This window comes from Oreochromis aureus, linkage group 8, assembly GCF_013358895.1.
Source record: "Oreochromis aureus strain Israel breed Guangdong linkage group 8, ZZ_aureus, whole genome shotgun sequence".
NCBI lineage: Eukaryota > Metazoa > Chordata > Actinopteri > Cichliformes > Cichlidae > Oreochromis > Oreochromis aureus.
Genome location: NC_052949.1, coordinates 18,729,567 through 18,747,622, shown reverse-complemented (window position 1 = coordinate 18,747,622; position 18,056 = coordinate 18,729,567). Strand labels below are relative to the sequence as shown.

Below are 18,056 nucleotides of genomic sequence, written 5' to 3'. Positions count from 1 at the left end.
GTAATCTAATTACTTTTTTGCAATAGTAATCCCTTACTTTACTTGTTACTTGAAAAAAGTAATCGCATTACAGTAATGCCCATCTGTCTCTCTCTTTCTCTCTCTGTCTCTCTCTCTATATAATTTTTTTTTCAGCTGAAGCTCCCAGGAAAATGGGCAATGGGACTGAAAAAAGACAAAGAAAAGACAAAAAGTCAAAACAACCCAAAAGAATCTGCATAAAATTAAATAATTGCTTAGACACTTCCTCTAGGACTGACGTTTGTAAAATGCTTACTCAGCTTTGGTCAGATTGTACTATATTATTAATGAGTCTGCATGAATTGAATTGCTCATTATTTATGCTTTTTCCTTTCCATTGTGGCTGATCAGTTAGCTTATTTGTTGCTCTGTTACGGAACAAAACAGTGTAGTGTGACTCATGACACATTCTGCTCATTCAAATGTACAGAAAGGTTGCATCACATGTAGACCTACCATGGCTTAATAAAGGAATTTTGTGTTCCGGGCTTAAACTGATTCTGTTGTCATCCATCAGGCTTCCTCATTCACAGTACTCAAAGCTAACGTCAGAATGCTAGCATGTCCAAAAACGTTATGTTATAGTGTTTGATGAACGTTTAGTCGAAATCATTGTATTCATATATTAGCTGATGAAATAAACTAAAATCAAAATGTGAATACTGTCCATTCAAGAACTCTTGAGATTTGTAAACCTAGTGGTGAGGTAAAGTTAAGGAGGAAACAGAAAAGAATAAGACTTTACCCTCTTAGAACCATTAATATTTAATACAATAACTGATTTGAACTGTATTTTTAATAACTTCACTTAAGGTGGGACTTGACATGAGCTTTGTAATGTTATACCTGTTGGTTATAAATGTATTAAAATTGCTTTTAATTTTTTATTTATCTACAAAATTACAAAAGCAAATTTTCCAGTGTTTGTATTTATATAGTAATATAGTATATTTAATCACCTGTTTCCTTCAATCACAATCACCTACTGGCTGTGAATGCACCAGACTATCACCAGTTCCTACATCACATCAAAGTCCAGGGAGCTGACAGGAAAAGACAGACATATACATCGTCATGCTTGCTGTGTAATGTCTGGAAACGTCCAGGTTGCATTGCATGTGTACATGTCTGCTTTTCTGGATTAGGTTTCTGCAGCAGTGACTTTGCAGCCTTTGACTTCTCCTCCGCTCTTCCCTTTGACTGAGGAAGCTTTAATGATAAAGATGTGTAGCGGAATAAGAATGACTTGCTGAAGTGTGCAACATTTGCTGAGGTACCGGCTTGGCACACGCTGGACACTGATATCCCCTGGGACATCTTGTAAATCGTATGCTGATCTGTTTGATGGTCTGGCTTTGTGTGTTGCTGACTTTGTTGATTCACGGAGGCCTTGCATAGTAATAATCTGCACACGGAAGGTTAAAGCTCGGTATTCTCTCATGTATTGACCCAGATTTTTGGCAGGGTCTGTGGTTTATGTCATGATCTTTCTTGGCAATTTCATTCAGAGTCATTTTGCATTTTTAACATTTTACAGTCACTCTGCCAAATTTTCTTGACACAGCTCTTGAGACTTATCTCAGGATTTTCTGTACCATGCTTCCTGCAATATATGGTGTATATCAAACCTCCAAGCGCATAGGCACATCTCTCAATGTGTGAAATATTATGTTACATGAAATTGCAGGGATTCAAACTGAAAACAAACAGCATTTTAATGAGGACAAACCAAGGAAGCTGAATTGATTTTTTCTTTATAAATTTGAAAGAATTTATAGCTGTATGCTTAAAGGTTGTGAGAGTTAGCACACTGATCAGGGATAGTAGTTTTTTCAAACTTTGTGTATCTCAACCACACTAGCTCCACCTATAGGTAGAAATCGGCCACACATGCAACATCTGATAATGTGCATGCATTTGGCAAGACAGGTATGACTGGATTCTCCAAGCAGACGTCACAGCATCCTATTATGACACTTTCTTCTTCCATATATTGACATTTTTTGGGTTTTTCATTTTTTCCCAAACGAAAAGGGGGAGGGGCCTTAAACCTTCTACTGTATGTGCCGATGGTCAGGCTGAAGGCCACGCATGGAAAAAAGATATTTTTTAACTGTGCAAATGAATGAAATGTAGTTCAAAATGTTGCTGGTAAACTCCTTAAAGGAAATAACTTATAACTCATAATGAATGGTAATTGCACTACATTCTGTTGGTCACAAGATGGCAGTTGAAGATGATGTTTTCTCTGAGTGGAGCTCAGCGGGTGTTTAGGAGGCCAATATAAACAGAAGAAACTCTTAAACTTGGTATTTTAGCAGTAAAGATAAAAAAGAGGAAAGCAAGTGTTTTACAAAGTGAATAATAAAATAAACATAATAATTATCTTAAATAGGTTACAAATGATATTCATGGGTGAAAATTAGTTGAAACCGGATGACTTGAACAAATATTTGAACCTAAACGTTGTGTCAGTATCCACCTCGATGTTACCTCTTCACTATCTTACACCCAAATTCACAAAACAATGACTGAAAAACAAACACATAAGTTTAACTTTCCTCTTTCAGTTAATCTTCTCGCCCTCGGTGAAACAGTGGATTACTTCCTCCTTGGATTAGTGCGCACACTGCGGGCCCACATCTGCATACGAACATGGCAGCACGCCAGCGCACATCCAAGTCCTCCAAATCATATGCACAAACACACTGTGTACAAACCAAAACTGAGTTCTCACAGACAGGAAGTGATGTCACTTCTTGTCTCCAAGGAGATGGAGGCAGTTGCTAAGATACTGTGACACCAGGATTTTTCTCTGTGTTTTTTTCTTTCCCTCTCCTCACACACACACACACACACACACACACACACACACACACACACACACACACACACACACACACACACACACACGTGCACGCACAGGGATGTCGCCTCTTATTCTCTGGCACCAGATGGCAATGAGCGCCAACTCAACTTTTTTTTCTTTCTTTCAATAAAATCTCTAAAAATAACTGAAATATAAGTTGGTTTAAAATTTCACTTGAATGCCGTTGGGACCACTAAACAGATCACCTGTGTGCTCCGACTGAACCAAAAGTCAGAGGTGCTGCTCCAACAATTAGCGACATTTTTAATCTTCGCTTTGAACTACGTGCAATTACTCAGTCACCCACTTCCAGAGCGGCGAGGCCTGTCGCTCCTAAAACGATACAAGTGACTGATGTGTATCAGCACCCCTCCAACGCTTCCACACAGTGTGAGCTGCACCTCTCTAGTGCTATCAGCATGCCACATATGTCTTGGCAGTAGCATGTTGCTGCCAAATCCTCTTCGCCCTCCCTTTCTCCTCCCCTGTGGCTCCTAACACAGCATTAAGAGTTTATGGGGTTTGGGTTGTATTAGAAATGCCATGTGCCCATCTTCTGGATAGCGGGATTAGCTCTCTCTGCTGTATTTCGCGTCTGAGAGCCTTCCTGCACTGATGACACAAGCAATACAGCAATGAGCGTTTGTTCATTTACTGTGCACAAATGCATGTCCTTCTCCCTCCCTCCAGTCCACCGCTCCTACACACACGCTCAAGGGTGCCTGCACACACACAAGCGTACTATACATGCATAAGGGGAATATCAGATACAATGTGCAATGACACAGTGAGGACATAGAGTAGAAAGTGGGGGGAAGGAAGGAGAGCAAAGGCACAGGGTGGGTTTGGCAGGGGCGGCATGGAATCATTTTAAATGGTGCGGGGGATGGAAGGCAAAAAAGATGTACGGAGAGAGGAGCCGAGAGTGGCGGAAAAGCAGTGAAAGGCGTCCAGGGCTGGATGAGAGACGGAATATGGGCTAAGATTTTAACATGAATGAGAGGGAATGAGGGAAGAGGAAGAAAGAGGGAAAGGAGGAATATCCTCTGCACCACTGTGTGACTGGAAATTTAATAGAGGGAGAGAGATAGAGTGAGAAAGAGAGGGAAGGAGAGAGAGGTAGATGGGTGGGAGAGAGAGAGAGAGCCAGAGGAGGGGGAGGGTAGAGGAAGAGAGAGGCAAAAGGCACAGAGACCTCATTGCTGTGCAGCTTTCAGTAAAAGCTAGTGGTCGTGAACAATGCTCACTACGGCATTCACCGAGAGGGAGGGTAGGAGCAAGGGAAAGGGTGAGGGAGGGAAGGAAGGCGAGAGAGAGAGAGATGGAGGGAAAGAGAGAGCGCATATATCTCGGGGGTCTTTCTGAAGCATCACTGGCCTTTTCTGTCCTTTGACCTTTAGTGTGAGCTGAGACAGAGCAAAGATGCACTGAGATTTATTTTTACCCACAAAGTAGTCTTTGGTAGTTTAAAGCTGCAAAGGGGGCTTCTCTTCTTCTGTACTTCTGACACATGTGGACACATACATGACAATGCTCAATAGAGGGAAGTCACTTATGAGCTAACATCTCTTTAACTGGCCACTTACTTGGTCATACTGTTCTCAAGTCACTAATTACATTACGCTTCATGATGATGGGTAGCCAGCTGAATTGAAAACCTTAACAAAATATTTCACGTCTACATTTGCAAGGCTCAGAAGTATGGTTTAATTCACGGTCAGGATCTTCACCGGCCTGCAGTGTATGTGTTCTACATGTTTGGGTGCTGACAGGAAGTAATAGTGCTGGTGGCTTCCTTATTTACAGCTTAAATCTAACAAGTCCAGTACAGAAGCCTTTCAAGAGGGTGGGAAGGCTTGGAGTAAACACTCATATGCACAGTCTGCAGAAAGCAGGCCTCATTGATTTGCTAGATATAATCTTACAAAAACAAATGCCCTTGCTAGCTATGGGAACATTACAGAGTCTACAAAACTCTTTCAGTGAATCAGAAAGGTTGATTCCTGTTAATATTTGGTGGCTTTTAAAAGAAAGTGCCCATGAAATAATAATAAAATAATAATAATAAATGCTCAAAATCTCACTTGATAGGGAGACGAACTGACTCAGGTTACTCTCCTGATCATACAGTGCTGCTGAGTCATATTAATAAATATGTGACTACACGGCTACTCATAACAAGCCCAGAGCTTAAGTTTCACCGGGGGATGTGAGACACAAAACACGCGGAAAGCAAACACGTGAAATATCTCTCATTTTGGAATCCGGCTCTGAACGTTCACTTTAATACACCCAAAGAAACGCAGCCACATCCACGGGTCGGTGCTCCTTCGTCTCTTCTCCTAATGCTGTCTTAGTCGGATTCAGACTGAAACATACGGAATGTGCGTAAAGAGCCGCTTATGCTGGACGCAAACTGCTCTGCCCAGCGGGCGCCGTCGCGTTTGCTACCTGCGTTCCTCTCCAAGGATGATAAGGCGCATCGATGCACTCGTCCCCGACCTCGTTCCTCCGTGCCATAATTATAACACCATTTTTTTCCTCGGCGATCCCGAAGCCGATCTCTGTTTTTTTCCGCGCGCACGCGTGTGTGTGGATTGTGTTCATCTTTAACCTGCCATCACTGTAGCCCCCCGCGTTGCGTTGGCGCTGCGGATCTAGCCTACAAGAACAAGAGCCAGCTCACAGCCGTGGAAACAAGCGAATCAATTTAGGGAAGAGGAGGAAAAAAAAGAGGAGAGACTGATAGCGAGGTTGGAAAACTGACGATCGGAGAGGGGGAGAGAAAACATCGACCTCACGCCGCAGACGCCGAAACATTAAGGTAGGCTATTTTGGCTGTACAGGTACAAGGGAGTGAAATGGCTGGCGTAATTATTACATTTGTTACCTAATCGAGAGTGATGCTGAAAACAGTCATGAGATGCCAAAGGGGGGGACAAAAAATTGAGTGTGGCAAAAAGCTGAGATGCATAACGATTTAAGCAAATAATTAACATGAGCACACAGTCCACGTCGATGCCAGCGGAATAAATCTGTGCTAGTTGTGTAGAGCGAATACATTAAAAGGAATCGCTTCTACGCGCAAACCTATGCATTGCACATCTACACAGGTGATATTTCCCAGTCAGCAATGAACCTAAAGGTTATTTTGCGTGCAGTCGTGTTGTTATTCCGCCGAAGAGAGGATGGATGCAAGCCATTTTGTAATGCAGCATGTGCAGAATTAGGCCTATTCAGAATTTCAATTGCGTTCCCGAGAAGGTGCGCCGTAGTGAGCGCAGCTGCATAGATGAATAAGGCCATTCTGTTCAATTGTAGGAGATATTATGCTACAGGCTATATGATGAGGAGAGATTGCAGATCAGAGGTTGCGACTGCAGGGTAGAAAAAAATGGGCAAGTTATGGGTTTTTGAGATGTGATGGAAAAAAAATAAGGGGAAGAAGAAAAAAAACAACAACTTGCAATTGTTAAAAGTCTGAAGACGTTTGCCACGAGCTTGTCATTTTCTCTCTCTCTCTCTCTCTAACAGTGGTTGATGTATCCATACTGGTGAAATGCGTCCCATCCATCCTACCCCAATTCCCACGTCCTGAATCAATCTGGTGTTGTCATAGTTACAGTAGATGATCTTGGCCCTGCTGCACCTGTGTCGCTTTGTGTTCATCTTGAGCATCTGTAAATACACGAGGTTTAATTGGGGCTTGTATTCAAGAAAGCAACCCACAGCCTCAGTTTTTATTGACAACAACAGGACCACATTTTTTTTCTCCATTTATCTGTTTTTTTGGCCTCTTCATAAACATTAATGACAGTTGTGGAGTGGAAGACACTGATACAATCAGGCACTCGCGATGATGTGATTGGTTTGTAGCAGTTGGTCAGCAGCTTTCAGCTAATTTGTCTTTTCACGAGTGAGCGATCTCTCAGGCCTGATCGAATAATCAATATCTACATCGATGCAATCTGCTTTTGACACGAACACAAAGGGCTAAAATTTAAAAAAAAAAAAACACAAAGAGAGAGAGATTCATTTAAGTGAAATTGGTTTGAAGAATTTAATGTGGCCAATGTTTCAGCTATGTCAAGAAGCCCTAGAAAACACATTTTGCACAAAGATCAGGAAGAAGGCCAACTGCGACAGGATCAGATGGGCCAAGATTCTAGAAATAAAGACCATCGCGGTGTATTTTGTAGCTCTCCTGCTGTCGAGAACTTAAAGATGGCAGGTGAAGTCAACAGGCATGTTTGCAGGTTCAAGGTCTCTCCCACAATACAGCTCTTTACAATACAGTGTGGTGCTCTCCGCTGACTGGTTGCACCACCTCATTTAGTGACATTTCCCATGTAATGCAACGAACAAATGCAGCTCAAGTGCTAAACTGTACTTAAGGGAAAAAATGCTGCATTAAACAACTTATTGATTACAAGGGCCAGCGGGTTTTTATTCAAGGTGGATGCATCTTTCCCTCAGTGATGCAATGAAGGAAGCAAGTTTTGTTTTTGTTTTTGGAAAAATGCTGTGTGTGGGGCCAAAACTTCACCATTTCTTTCTAGACTTCAAGTGTCATGAAAGTGGCTGGAGGAATTTGGAAATACTTTCCATCCAGCTGTGTTTATATGATACTTTGAACACCGCCCAATTTAAAAGGAAAAAAAAGGGAGGAAAGAAAGGCGTAGTACCACCATCACTGTGTGTTTTTAATGAAGTAGCAGCGTATGAAACACTGGTACTTCTTTGGCCGGCTGAATATTAATGATGTTTTGCTTTGATGCTTTCATGAATCATTGCAACTATCAGACCTCTACTCTGAATCAGATACAATTCCGATGTCTAAGAGAGCCAGTCAGATTATTGAAATGCATAATTAGCTGTGAGATGAGGATGAGTGGGAGACTCTTCAAGGAAGGACAGCAGTGTAAAGAGCACCATAATGAGGACTGGTGCAAAGGAGCTGCTTACTGTAATATTTAGGTTTATTTGTATTCACACGTCTACATTCATGAGCTTATCTGGGATGTACGTATGTGCTGTCATTTCTTTGTGTCAGTTACAGTTACGATGGTTGTAGATCTGGATGTGGGCATGTGTTGAAGAGAGAGAAAGAGACAGGGCGAGAGAGTCAGTGGGATGTGCAAAGCATCTGAAAAAAGTCTATTTTTAGCATACATTCCCTTACGAGCTTTCTTAATAGCTGCTTTAACTTCTTCAAAGTATGTTTTAGATGAAAACCAATGTTGACCTGATCCTCAGACCTTGACGATTAAGATTCGTTGCAGATTTGTTCCTCCTGTTGTTATGCTGAAGGCCAAAGTTCAACCTTGTTCTGTCTCCTATGAACAGAATTCCAAAATTCAGCTTTGGCTGTTCTTACCGAGTGTGTTATAATAGCAAATACTGCAAGCATACACTGTAAGCTTTGAGTTAAATGCATTTTGATTTAGACAGCAAAGGCGCTGTTTATCCATTTTGGACACAAAATGTTGATCAAGCTCAGCTAAACACAGTAATGTGGAATAGGGCACTGGACAGTAAAAACACAAGATGGTGAGTGAGCAGGTTGCCACAGCAACAGTGTTTCTAGGCGCATGCATCGTCGCTGCATAGGAGAGGAGATGCTAAGGACTGCCATGGAGCTGTTTCATAAAAAAGAAAGAATAAACAGTTTATTACAGCAATAAGAGATTCTTTTATTTTTAAAATGCATCCAAGAGTTATTTTAAATGCCGTATCGATAGAGGTGACATTGTGTTTATATTAGTGTCAGGAAACAAGGATCTTTTATCATTTGTTCTCAGACATGACAGACTTGTGACTGCCAGAGTCATAGTGACGAGAATTATGTGCTTGAGAAAACAATGAGCACTTTCTCTTTCTAATCATTATAAGGGGAACAGCCCAAGCATTTCTAAATTTAGTGAGTCTGCTGATGCTCGCAGCCATTTCTGTTTCAAGATGTGTGTGTGTGTGTGTGTGTGACACTTGATTAACCAAAACAAGGCTTTTGAAAAACACAATGCACGTTCAGGAATTCCAAAAAAAAACCAAAACAGAAAAGCTTATTTTGCACCATTTTTTCCTCTTTCTGTATAATCCAGTTGTCATATTCATGTCTCGTTCATCAGTTTTAGTTGTTAGGGGAATCTTGTCCGATTTAGCGTGGCATATTGGGCACCGCATGTGCATTGCAGTAAAATGTCAAGAGTCAATAATCATTCCTTCATGTCTTAATTGCTAAACTACTGCATGCAGGCATCATTTGTTACCTCATTTGTAATGCTGTGCTGCTGCTTCATGATGGATTGCATGAATTTCTGCATTAACCTTAGGGCCACATGGACTTGTAACTGCATACAACCACTTTGCATTCTTTGGGAATGTGAGAGTCTACCTCTGTCAGTGCATATTTGGCTTGAAGAATGCCAGTATCATAAAGTGGATGACGAGACTGTCATCCTAATGGATCTGCTGCAGCACTTGTGACCCAACTTGCAGTTTTAGAATTTTGTGGCCATTTCAGACCATGACCCCGATGTTAGGTTTAAACTTAAATGGCAGCTGACTCAGTGGTTGATAGACACGTCTTTAGAATAGAAAGTCGTACCATTATTCCAAAGGAGATATTGGTGATATTTAGAGATTTTCAGTTCAGTTCTGCAAATGCTTGTATGTGTGTCCTAGGCTTGTAAAGTAAATCTTTCTGCACTGTGCACTCACTTGACCTCCTTCCTCTCTCTTCTTTTGTCTCTTCCCTTACAGTGAGAACCAACAGCCTCCATCGTGACAACACTTTCACAAGCAAATCCTCCCCTAAATTTGATTTCTCTTCTAATAATTGTCATGGGAAGAAAATGCAGAGTTCTCTAAAATGAAAAATTGAGAAAGCCCAAGTGTTTGATTACCAAGGAACTATGAGCAAAAGCAAAATAAGAATCTATTATTGATAAAGTCTTTAATATAGCATTGCACTTTTTCCTCAATTTTTAAGTAGCTGCTTGAAGGAGCAAAAGAGAATCAGAGCGTTAAATATGAACATCAAGATAAGCACCTAAAGTCGCTTGATTGGAGGTGACCTATCAACTTCTTAGCAATAGGGGTAGGTCATGACTCAGTTGCCATGCGTGTTGTCATGGTGACCAGCCCAGGTACCCCTTTCCCCCTCCTCTGGTTGGTCCAACTTTTGTTGTGGTTTCACAACCATGGACCTCAGCTGACAGAGGCAGCACCCCCGTGCCCCTCCCCCTGTATCTGCTCCAATCAGGCAAGCCGTGTCATCTGTACAAGGAGGAGTTTAGATCAAATCCCTGACAGTATTTCAGAGAACACAAGATACCTCAATCTACAAGAGAACTCAATTCAGGTAATTTTGGTTTCATCCACAAATGGAAAACACATTAAGACTTTAAAGATATATACCTTGAGGGCATTATGTTTAATTTTGCTACAATATGCCTCCCTTTTCTTGTTTCCACACTAGGTGATCAAGTCTGACACATTTAAGCATCTGCGACATTTGGAAATCCTCCAGCTCTCAAAGAACCACATCCGACAGATTGAGGTGGGAGCTTTTAATGGTCTTCCTAACCTCAATACACTGGAGCTTTTTGACAACCGTCTTACAGTGGTGCCATCCCAAGCTTTTGAGTATCTAAGCAAGCTAAGGGAACTATGGCTAAGAAACAACCCAATCGAGACGCTGCCGGCGTTTGCCTTTCATCGTGTTCCCTCTTTACGGCGTCTTGACCTAGGGGAACTCAGGAAGCTGGATTTCATCTCAGAGGCTGCCTTTGAAGGTCTGATAAACTTGCGCTTCTTGAATCTTGGCATGTGTGGCTTGAAGGACATACCTAACCTCACCCCATTAGTGCGACTAGAGGAGTTGGAGCTATCAGGGAACCAGCTCGGGATAGTCCGGCCTGGATCCTTCCAGGGTCTAGTTTCACTTCGCAAACTGTGGCTAATGCACTCCAGAGTGTCAGTCATTGAACGCAATGCCTTTGATGACCTCAAAAACTTGGAGGAGCTGAACCTCTCTCACAATTCCCTGCATTCCCTGCCTCATGACCTCTTCACCCCTCTGCACCAGTTGGAGAGGGTACATCTAAACCATAACCCTTGGGTTTGCAACTGTGATGTTCTCTGGCTCAGCTGGTGGCTGAAAGAAACAGTTCCCAGCAACACCACTTGTTGTGCTCGCTGCCACGCGCCCCCAGGTCTAAAGGGCAAGTACATTGGAGAACTAGACCAGAGCCACTTTACCTGCTATGCCCCAGTGATTGTTGAGCCACCCACTGACCTCAATGTCACTGAAGGCATGGCTGCTGAGCTGAAATGTCGTACTGGAACGTCAATGACCTCTGTGAACTGGTTCACTCCAAATGGCACGCTGATGACCCACGGATCATACCGAGTTAGGATCTCAGTGCTCCATGACGGAACACTGAACTTCACAAATGTGACCATGCAAGACACAGGACAGTACACTTGCATGGTAACCAACTCTGCTGGAAATACCACTGCATCCGCCGTTCTCAATGTATCTGCTTCGGACCCCAGCAACACCTACAGCTATTTCACCACCGTCACTGTGGAAACACTAGAGCCAAGAACAGACGAGGAGGAGTCTGCAAGACAGTATATTAACGAGACCTTCATAGATTTTCCTAATCCTACTGTCCACCAACCTGGTGTTACTATAACGCCTTCTCTCTCTTCTCTCTCCTCACTGTCTCCACGAATCAATAGAGCTCCTGAAAATACAGTGACTGAGCCCCCAGAACATGTAACTAACATTCCAGGCCTGGATGATGTAATGAAAACAACTAAGATCATCATTGGTTGCTTTGTGGCCATTACTTTCATGGCAGCAGTAATGTTGGTGGTCTTCTATAAACTCCGTAAGCAACACCAGCTACACAAGCACCACGGCCCAGCCAGGGCCATTGAAATTGTGAATGTAGAAGATGAGATCGGAGCCGGAGCAGGAAGTGGCATCTCAGGTGGTTCGACAATGAATTCTGGAACAGGTGGAGAAGGAACCCTACGGATACATCATCCAGAAATAGTCAACCTTCCCAACATTGGTCGTACCGATACGCTAAACCATTACTACAAGACACATCATTTCAACAACAATGTGATGGGTCTTAGTATTGGCACTGAAGGGATGGGGCCAGGAGGGATCCTGAGTAACAAGAGCCAGCAAGGTCAAGATATCCCTATCTCCTGTACCTCTGTCCCAATCTCCACATCTAACTTGCTCACCTCATCGGGCAATGGCACCAACACCCTCCCCAGTTCGATGTCTCCACCACTGCCTATGTCTCTGCCCATGCCTACCATGGGCTTACATGGATCGATCAAGGGTTTCATGGGCCAAAGCCAGAATCCACAAATGGAACCTCTTCTTTTCAAGGGGAGTTCGAAGGAAAATGTACAAGAGACTCAAATCTAACAGCAAAAGTGAGAGTATCGAGTGAGAGTGAGTGAGAGTTGACGACAGAGAGGGGATTGATCTTGGGTTTATGTGCAGAATGATTAGACACTAGAGTGCACTGACATTACACTAGGAAAGAGGATAGACTGAAAAGGCAATACACAAACACATAGACTTATCTGTGACAGTGTACTGAGCCAAGGATTACCACAATGGCCCACTTGTGTTTGTAGTAACGATCATGGCCATGGAGATCAAGGAATGGACATTGCTACAATGTAAATCTGTGCCAAAGCAAATGTTTTTTGCAGTTTCTACAAGCTGTGTTCTCATAGGAAAAAAAAAAAACTAGCCTTTCAGAGTAATCAGTCCCCAAACCGTTGTTGGCCAGCAGAGTTGAAAGACACGCACAGCACTTGCCACACTGAAGACCAGAGATATTGCAGAGTAAAATCCAAGAGACATTTTTCTTCCTCAAAAAAACACGAGCCACATTCTCTCTCAAGTGACTCAAAAGACTCCCTCAAGGTGAAAATTATGTAGGCATAAATAGATGGACAAAAGGGTACAGTGCAAACTACTGTGAAAAATCCACAAATTATATAAATATATTTTCATCTAAATATGTATCATTGCAGACTCTGATGCAGACATATTTTGGGGTGGATGTATAAGCTGGTATAGTTTGTTTCTTTGTGAATAATCAGGGGCGGCGATAGTTGAGGTTTGTTATGATATGTTTTAAGTTTGGCTACTTCTCAGAAACATAAGGGCTCAATTGCAACACTCATTGTGAATCTTTGAATTGGCTTTGTGGCATAAAGTCCATTTAGGTTGTATTACAGTAAATGCAGATCTCTGTTTGACAAACTTTTGTCTGTTGTTTCAGTAATAATCATTACAAACTTTTGTGTTCTGAAAGTGTATTATGTATTTTGTAAAAGCCAGCTTCTTGGTATTTGAATTGACAATTCTGATACTTAAATGCCAGCATCAATTAATGGTAAAAACAAACACGAACAGGTAATCCAATGCAATGACCTGTAAGGGTAAATTAAAGTGTTGACAATGTGTTATTTGAATCAGATCAGTAGCCAGATATTTGCTTTTAGACTGGAATTTGATATGATCTCCTTGCTCGTGGTTACCATAATCATGCCATGAAATGCTGTCATAAGGATGAGTCGACATCTATCTGCAGCAGCTTTCAAGAAGGGAGTGAACATCCATCTTAAGAAGATTGGAATGAAAGGAAATGTACAGTATATTAATAATAATAATGTCTGGTTGTATGACAATTGTAAGATCCACATTTTTAAAGTGTAACTTTCATATGTTAAATGCCATTTACGCTTCTTGCGTTTCAACTATGTATTTCTTTATTTTTGTTAGTTTGATATAATGTGTACAGTTGTCTAGCCATGTATCATTACGTGTGAAATAAATCAATCATATATTGGGTTGTATCGGGTCAATATGGCAACCACGCAGGTAAAGAGTGAGACGTTGTGCAGTTCTCTGTGCTAAAACCTGGATTGAATGTATGGTTAGTGGTTTAGCCATTAGTCACCCTGGTAATGACACGTACTGTCTGTCCTGTTAACGCGGTCAGACAGGCTTTTAGCGACTTGCCTGTGGATGGGCTACACTTCTCGTTTTGGAAGATGAATGTTTTCATGATCTAATCCTTTAATGAAGGCGGGTTTGTCAAAAATTAGTCTTCGCCCATGGTAATTCTTCTGCTCTTGTGCTGACAAAGTTTGAAATGTGAACAGACAATTAAGGAAAAGTAATGTTTGTTGCAATTGAGCGCAAACTGGACAAGTAACCAGTTATTCCAGAGACAATGGAAAATCAGTGTTGACTGTAATGAAGGTCTAATTTTGCTGGGATGTGTGTGTGTGTGTGTCCCTCAAAGCTACATGGTATATGAGGTATTTTCTATTCAAAAGAAGGATTTTGCCATTAGCAATGAGCTCATGCGTTCTGGAAGAAGGCATAAAATGAAGTATTGATAGTAACAGTGATGATAATAAGAGTGATGCTACTAGACAAAATCCAGAATCTGCTCTCACATTGTTATATCTGTGAAAGGAACATCTTCTAATGCTAGCAAGCTAAGGCATTTTTCAAGTATGCCTTGAACATGTGTATTGATTTTTTTGTGACTTGGGTTGTCTAAACTGCATTCCTCTATTATTTCTCAACCTTATGTTATTATTTCTGGTCATAAATATAATTTAAAAAAAACATAGTCAATGTAAATCAGCAACCTGTCCAACAGATTTAGAGGGCAGGATTTAACTGTATCCCCACAGAGACGCAAAAAGAATCTAAATTAATTCTAAAGACGTAACATATGGCTGCCCCCTTGATGTGCTACATTTGGTGCTCCGTCGTCAGATTTCAAAGAGCATACTAGATACCTCCTTGTGTGCCGTGTATGAGGGTACATTTCTCCACGTTAACCGTGGAACAAATCTTTTACCTGAACATTACTGTAGCAATGTTTTATTATGATGATGATGACTCACCTAATCAGCATGGAAATGTTCCTTTCAAATCTCTGAGCATCCGTAAAACACGACATGCAAGGTTATCATCGTTATTATTAACGTTTGAAGGAAACGCAGATGGCTTTTGTTGCATCTTAGTATTGTGGCTGCCATTGTACTCTGTGCTCGATGCTACTGCAGAGAAAGCTCATTCTCGTAATGTTCAGAAATATATGACCCCTTTTAATGAAGTTGACAAGCTTGAGACTGTACATACCGATCATCTGTACCTAATTGTATTATTGAGTTTGGCTACAGATGGAGTTCTGACATGTTTGTATCCTCTGCATCACCCATTGCTTACAATGGATGCTTCTGTCCAGGTGACATTTATTGGTTTGTTGGAGGCAAAACTCCTTAATGAAATGGATTATGGTATCTGAGACACCAAATTGCGAGACAAGAAAATGGACTGACCTTTTGGTTCTTTAAAGGTAAGCTGTTCTGTTTGATAAAACAATATAAAAAAGATAGTCTGCTTTAAAAGATTTGAAAGAGAAATGTGCAAAACAACAAAAATTTTAGATTACACAAAAAAAACTATATATAAAAATGTCATGTGTTTTCTTTTTCTTTTGTTTTTTATTTCCAGTTGTTGGTTGTATCTTAGTATGTGGTATTATCAGTTTGGGCCTTTATGGATTGTCATTAAATGTCATTTTTTTCCCCTCAGAAATTCATCCAGGTACACAGTGTGACAGAAGAGTGTATTTCTTGAGTTATAGCAAAATCAACATGTGCAATATTTACACTTCAATGACTGTCATGCAGTGACTGAGAGGTATATTATTTCGCTGTTTACTATTTGTGTGATTTCAGTTTTCTGCTTCCTGTAAGGACATAGTCTGTTATTAGAAACATACCACTTTCCTTCTTTGTTGTGATTTCATCCTACAGAACACAACCACAACTATTCTAAATATGAAATGCATTAACAAGTTTAAAATGACAAATGACCTTTCAAATAAGTTATTGCGTGAAATTTTATAATATAAAATGAAAAATATGTCAAGTATAATTGTGTTTAAACTTTATTTTCTGACCTACTTTTTGTTACCTACACACGTTTGGTTTTTCAGAGGTTAATCAGGAAAGAGGAAATACTTTCAAAATAAGGTTTTGGATCAACACTATGGCTTGCCCCAGTCATGTTATAAAATAATTACATTTAGAATGATCTTTTTGTACAGAAAATGTAATTTTTGTTTCTTACAGAATTATAGCAAACATGGCTATATACACTCACTGGTCACTTTATTAGAGTTAGTACAGGCTGGGACCACCTTTTGCCTTCAGAACTGCTTTCATTCTTAATAGGATAGATTCAACAAGATGCTAAAAGCATTGCTCAGAGGTTTGGGTCCATATTGACATGGTAACATCACACAGTTGATGATGATGTGAAACCACATTCCAAAGCCTGGAAATTTGGGGACACTGAACTCATTTTCATGTTCAAAAAAACACTTTAAGATGATTTGAACTTTCTGATACGGCAGGTTATCCTGTTGAAAGCAGCATTATATATTGGTACACTGTGGTTATAATATGATGGGCATGGTCAGCAGCAATACTCAGGTATGTTGTGATGTTTTTAAACAATGCTTAGTTGGTACTAAGGGTCCCAAGGTGTGACAAGGAATATCCCCCACACCATTATACCACCATGAGCAATGTCGTTTATGCCAAATTCAAACCCTATCATATTGATATATATCATATGTTGCAGCAGAATTTGACACTCATCAGACCAGGCAATGATTTTCCAATTTTCTATTCTCCAATTATGGTGAGCCTGTGTGAACTGTAGCCTCAGTTTCCAGTTTCTTCTGCTGCTTAAGCTTATTTCACTGCGTTGTTCAATCAGAGACACTCTTCTGCATACCTTGGTTGTAATCAGTGGCTATTTAAGTGACTGTAGCCTTACTGTCAGCTTGAAGCAGTCTGGGCATTCTCCTTTGACCTCTGGTATTTCAGTCCTGAGAACTAAATGAACGATTTTCTCTTTTTTCTGACTATTCTCTGTACACCATAGAGATGGTTATGTTAGAACACCCCAGGAAATACTCAAATACTCAGACCAGCCACGTGTCACCACCAACCATGTAAAAGGACATTCAGAGTTACTTAAGTCACTTTTCTCTAATATTTCGATATTTGTTTTTTAATGTCAACAGGTTGACTTGACCATGTCTACATGCCTAAATGATTTGAGTTGCTGCCATGTGATTGGCTGATACTTGTATTAAACAGGTGTAGAATAAAGCAAACTGTCACACACAAACAAATCTATCTATCTATCTATCTATCTATCTATCTATCTATCTATCTATCTATCTATCTATCTATGTCAAGGATGGGCTCAAAAATACTTTGGAATAACAATATTTTAATGATCTGTTATTCTTTGCTGATTGAAATCATAAAAACAGATACATTTTTATCATTTATTTTGGGAATGATCTTTCTAGCAACATTGCAATTACAGAACAAACATTTAACACAAAGTGCTCCACAACATCACCTGCAGTCTAGAGTTGGCCTACATCAAAGTACACCTATGACACACACTTCATACTAGCTGCATTTGCTTTAACTGAGCTATAGAGAAAAAAGAAAGTACACAAAGCTCATACCACTAACTCCATAATTAAGGTGTACTAATTGAATAAGAGGTGTTGGTGTGCCAATCACATTCTAACAAATTCAACAAAAAAACGAATAACTCTGGAATCACTATAGCGTGGAAACCACGTTAGTAAATCAACTGGTCCTTCGTGTTATATTAGGGCAATTATAAATTAGCCACTCTGCCAATTTTTATTACTAGTATAAATTTACAAACAGGCTAAAAAGGGAAATCAAACAAACAAATCACTTCTTTCTGGTGATTAGACATTTTCCATGCAAGGCAACTGTGAAACGACTCAGTGGCTATGACACCAACATGAACAGAACTATGCGCCTGACACTGTGGCTTCTTCTTGTTCTGCATCATTATCACTACTTCTTTTTCTGAAAGGGTTAATTGTGTGTTGTAAAGTGAAATGAGGTGAGGGAAACTGTATATGCAATCACAGTCTTGTCTGCAAGATGTATTATAAGTTTAAGCCGCATTATAAAACAAGTTCAAGGGAATAAGCATTGCAATAAGTGTTGCATCAGCTATGAG

The 18,056-nt window shown here is 40.6% G+C and overlaps 1 protein-coding gene across 1 annotated transcript; it reads left to right on the top strand.

The window, feature by feature from the left end:
• The first annotated feature begins 5,291 nt into the window (after positions 1-5,291).
• lrrc4bb (leucine rich repeat containing 4Bb) lies at positions 5,292-14,313 on the top strand. The gene is made up of 3 exons (XM_031739388.2): positions 5,292-5,714; positions 9,653-10,253; positions 10,371-14,313. Exons 2-3 carry the CDS (start codon positions 10,011-10,013, stop codon positions 12,345-12,347), a joined length of 2,220 nt encoding a protein of 739 aa, XP_031595248.1. The 5' UTR covers positions 5,292-5,714; positions 9,653-10,010; the 3' UTR covers positions 12,348-14,313.
• The last annotated feature ends 3,743 nt before the right edge of the window (positions 14,314-18,056 follow it).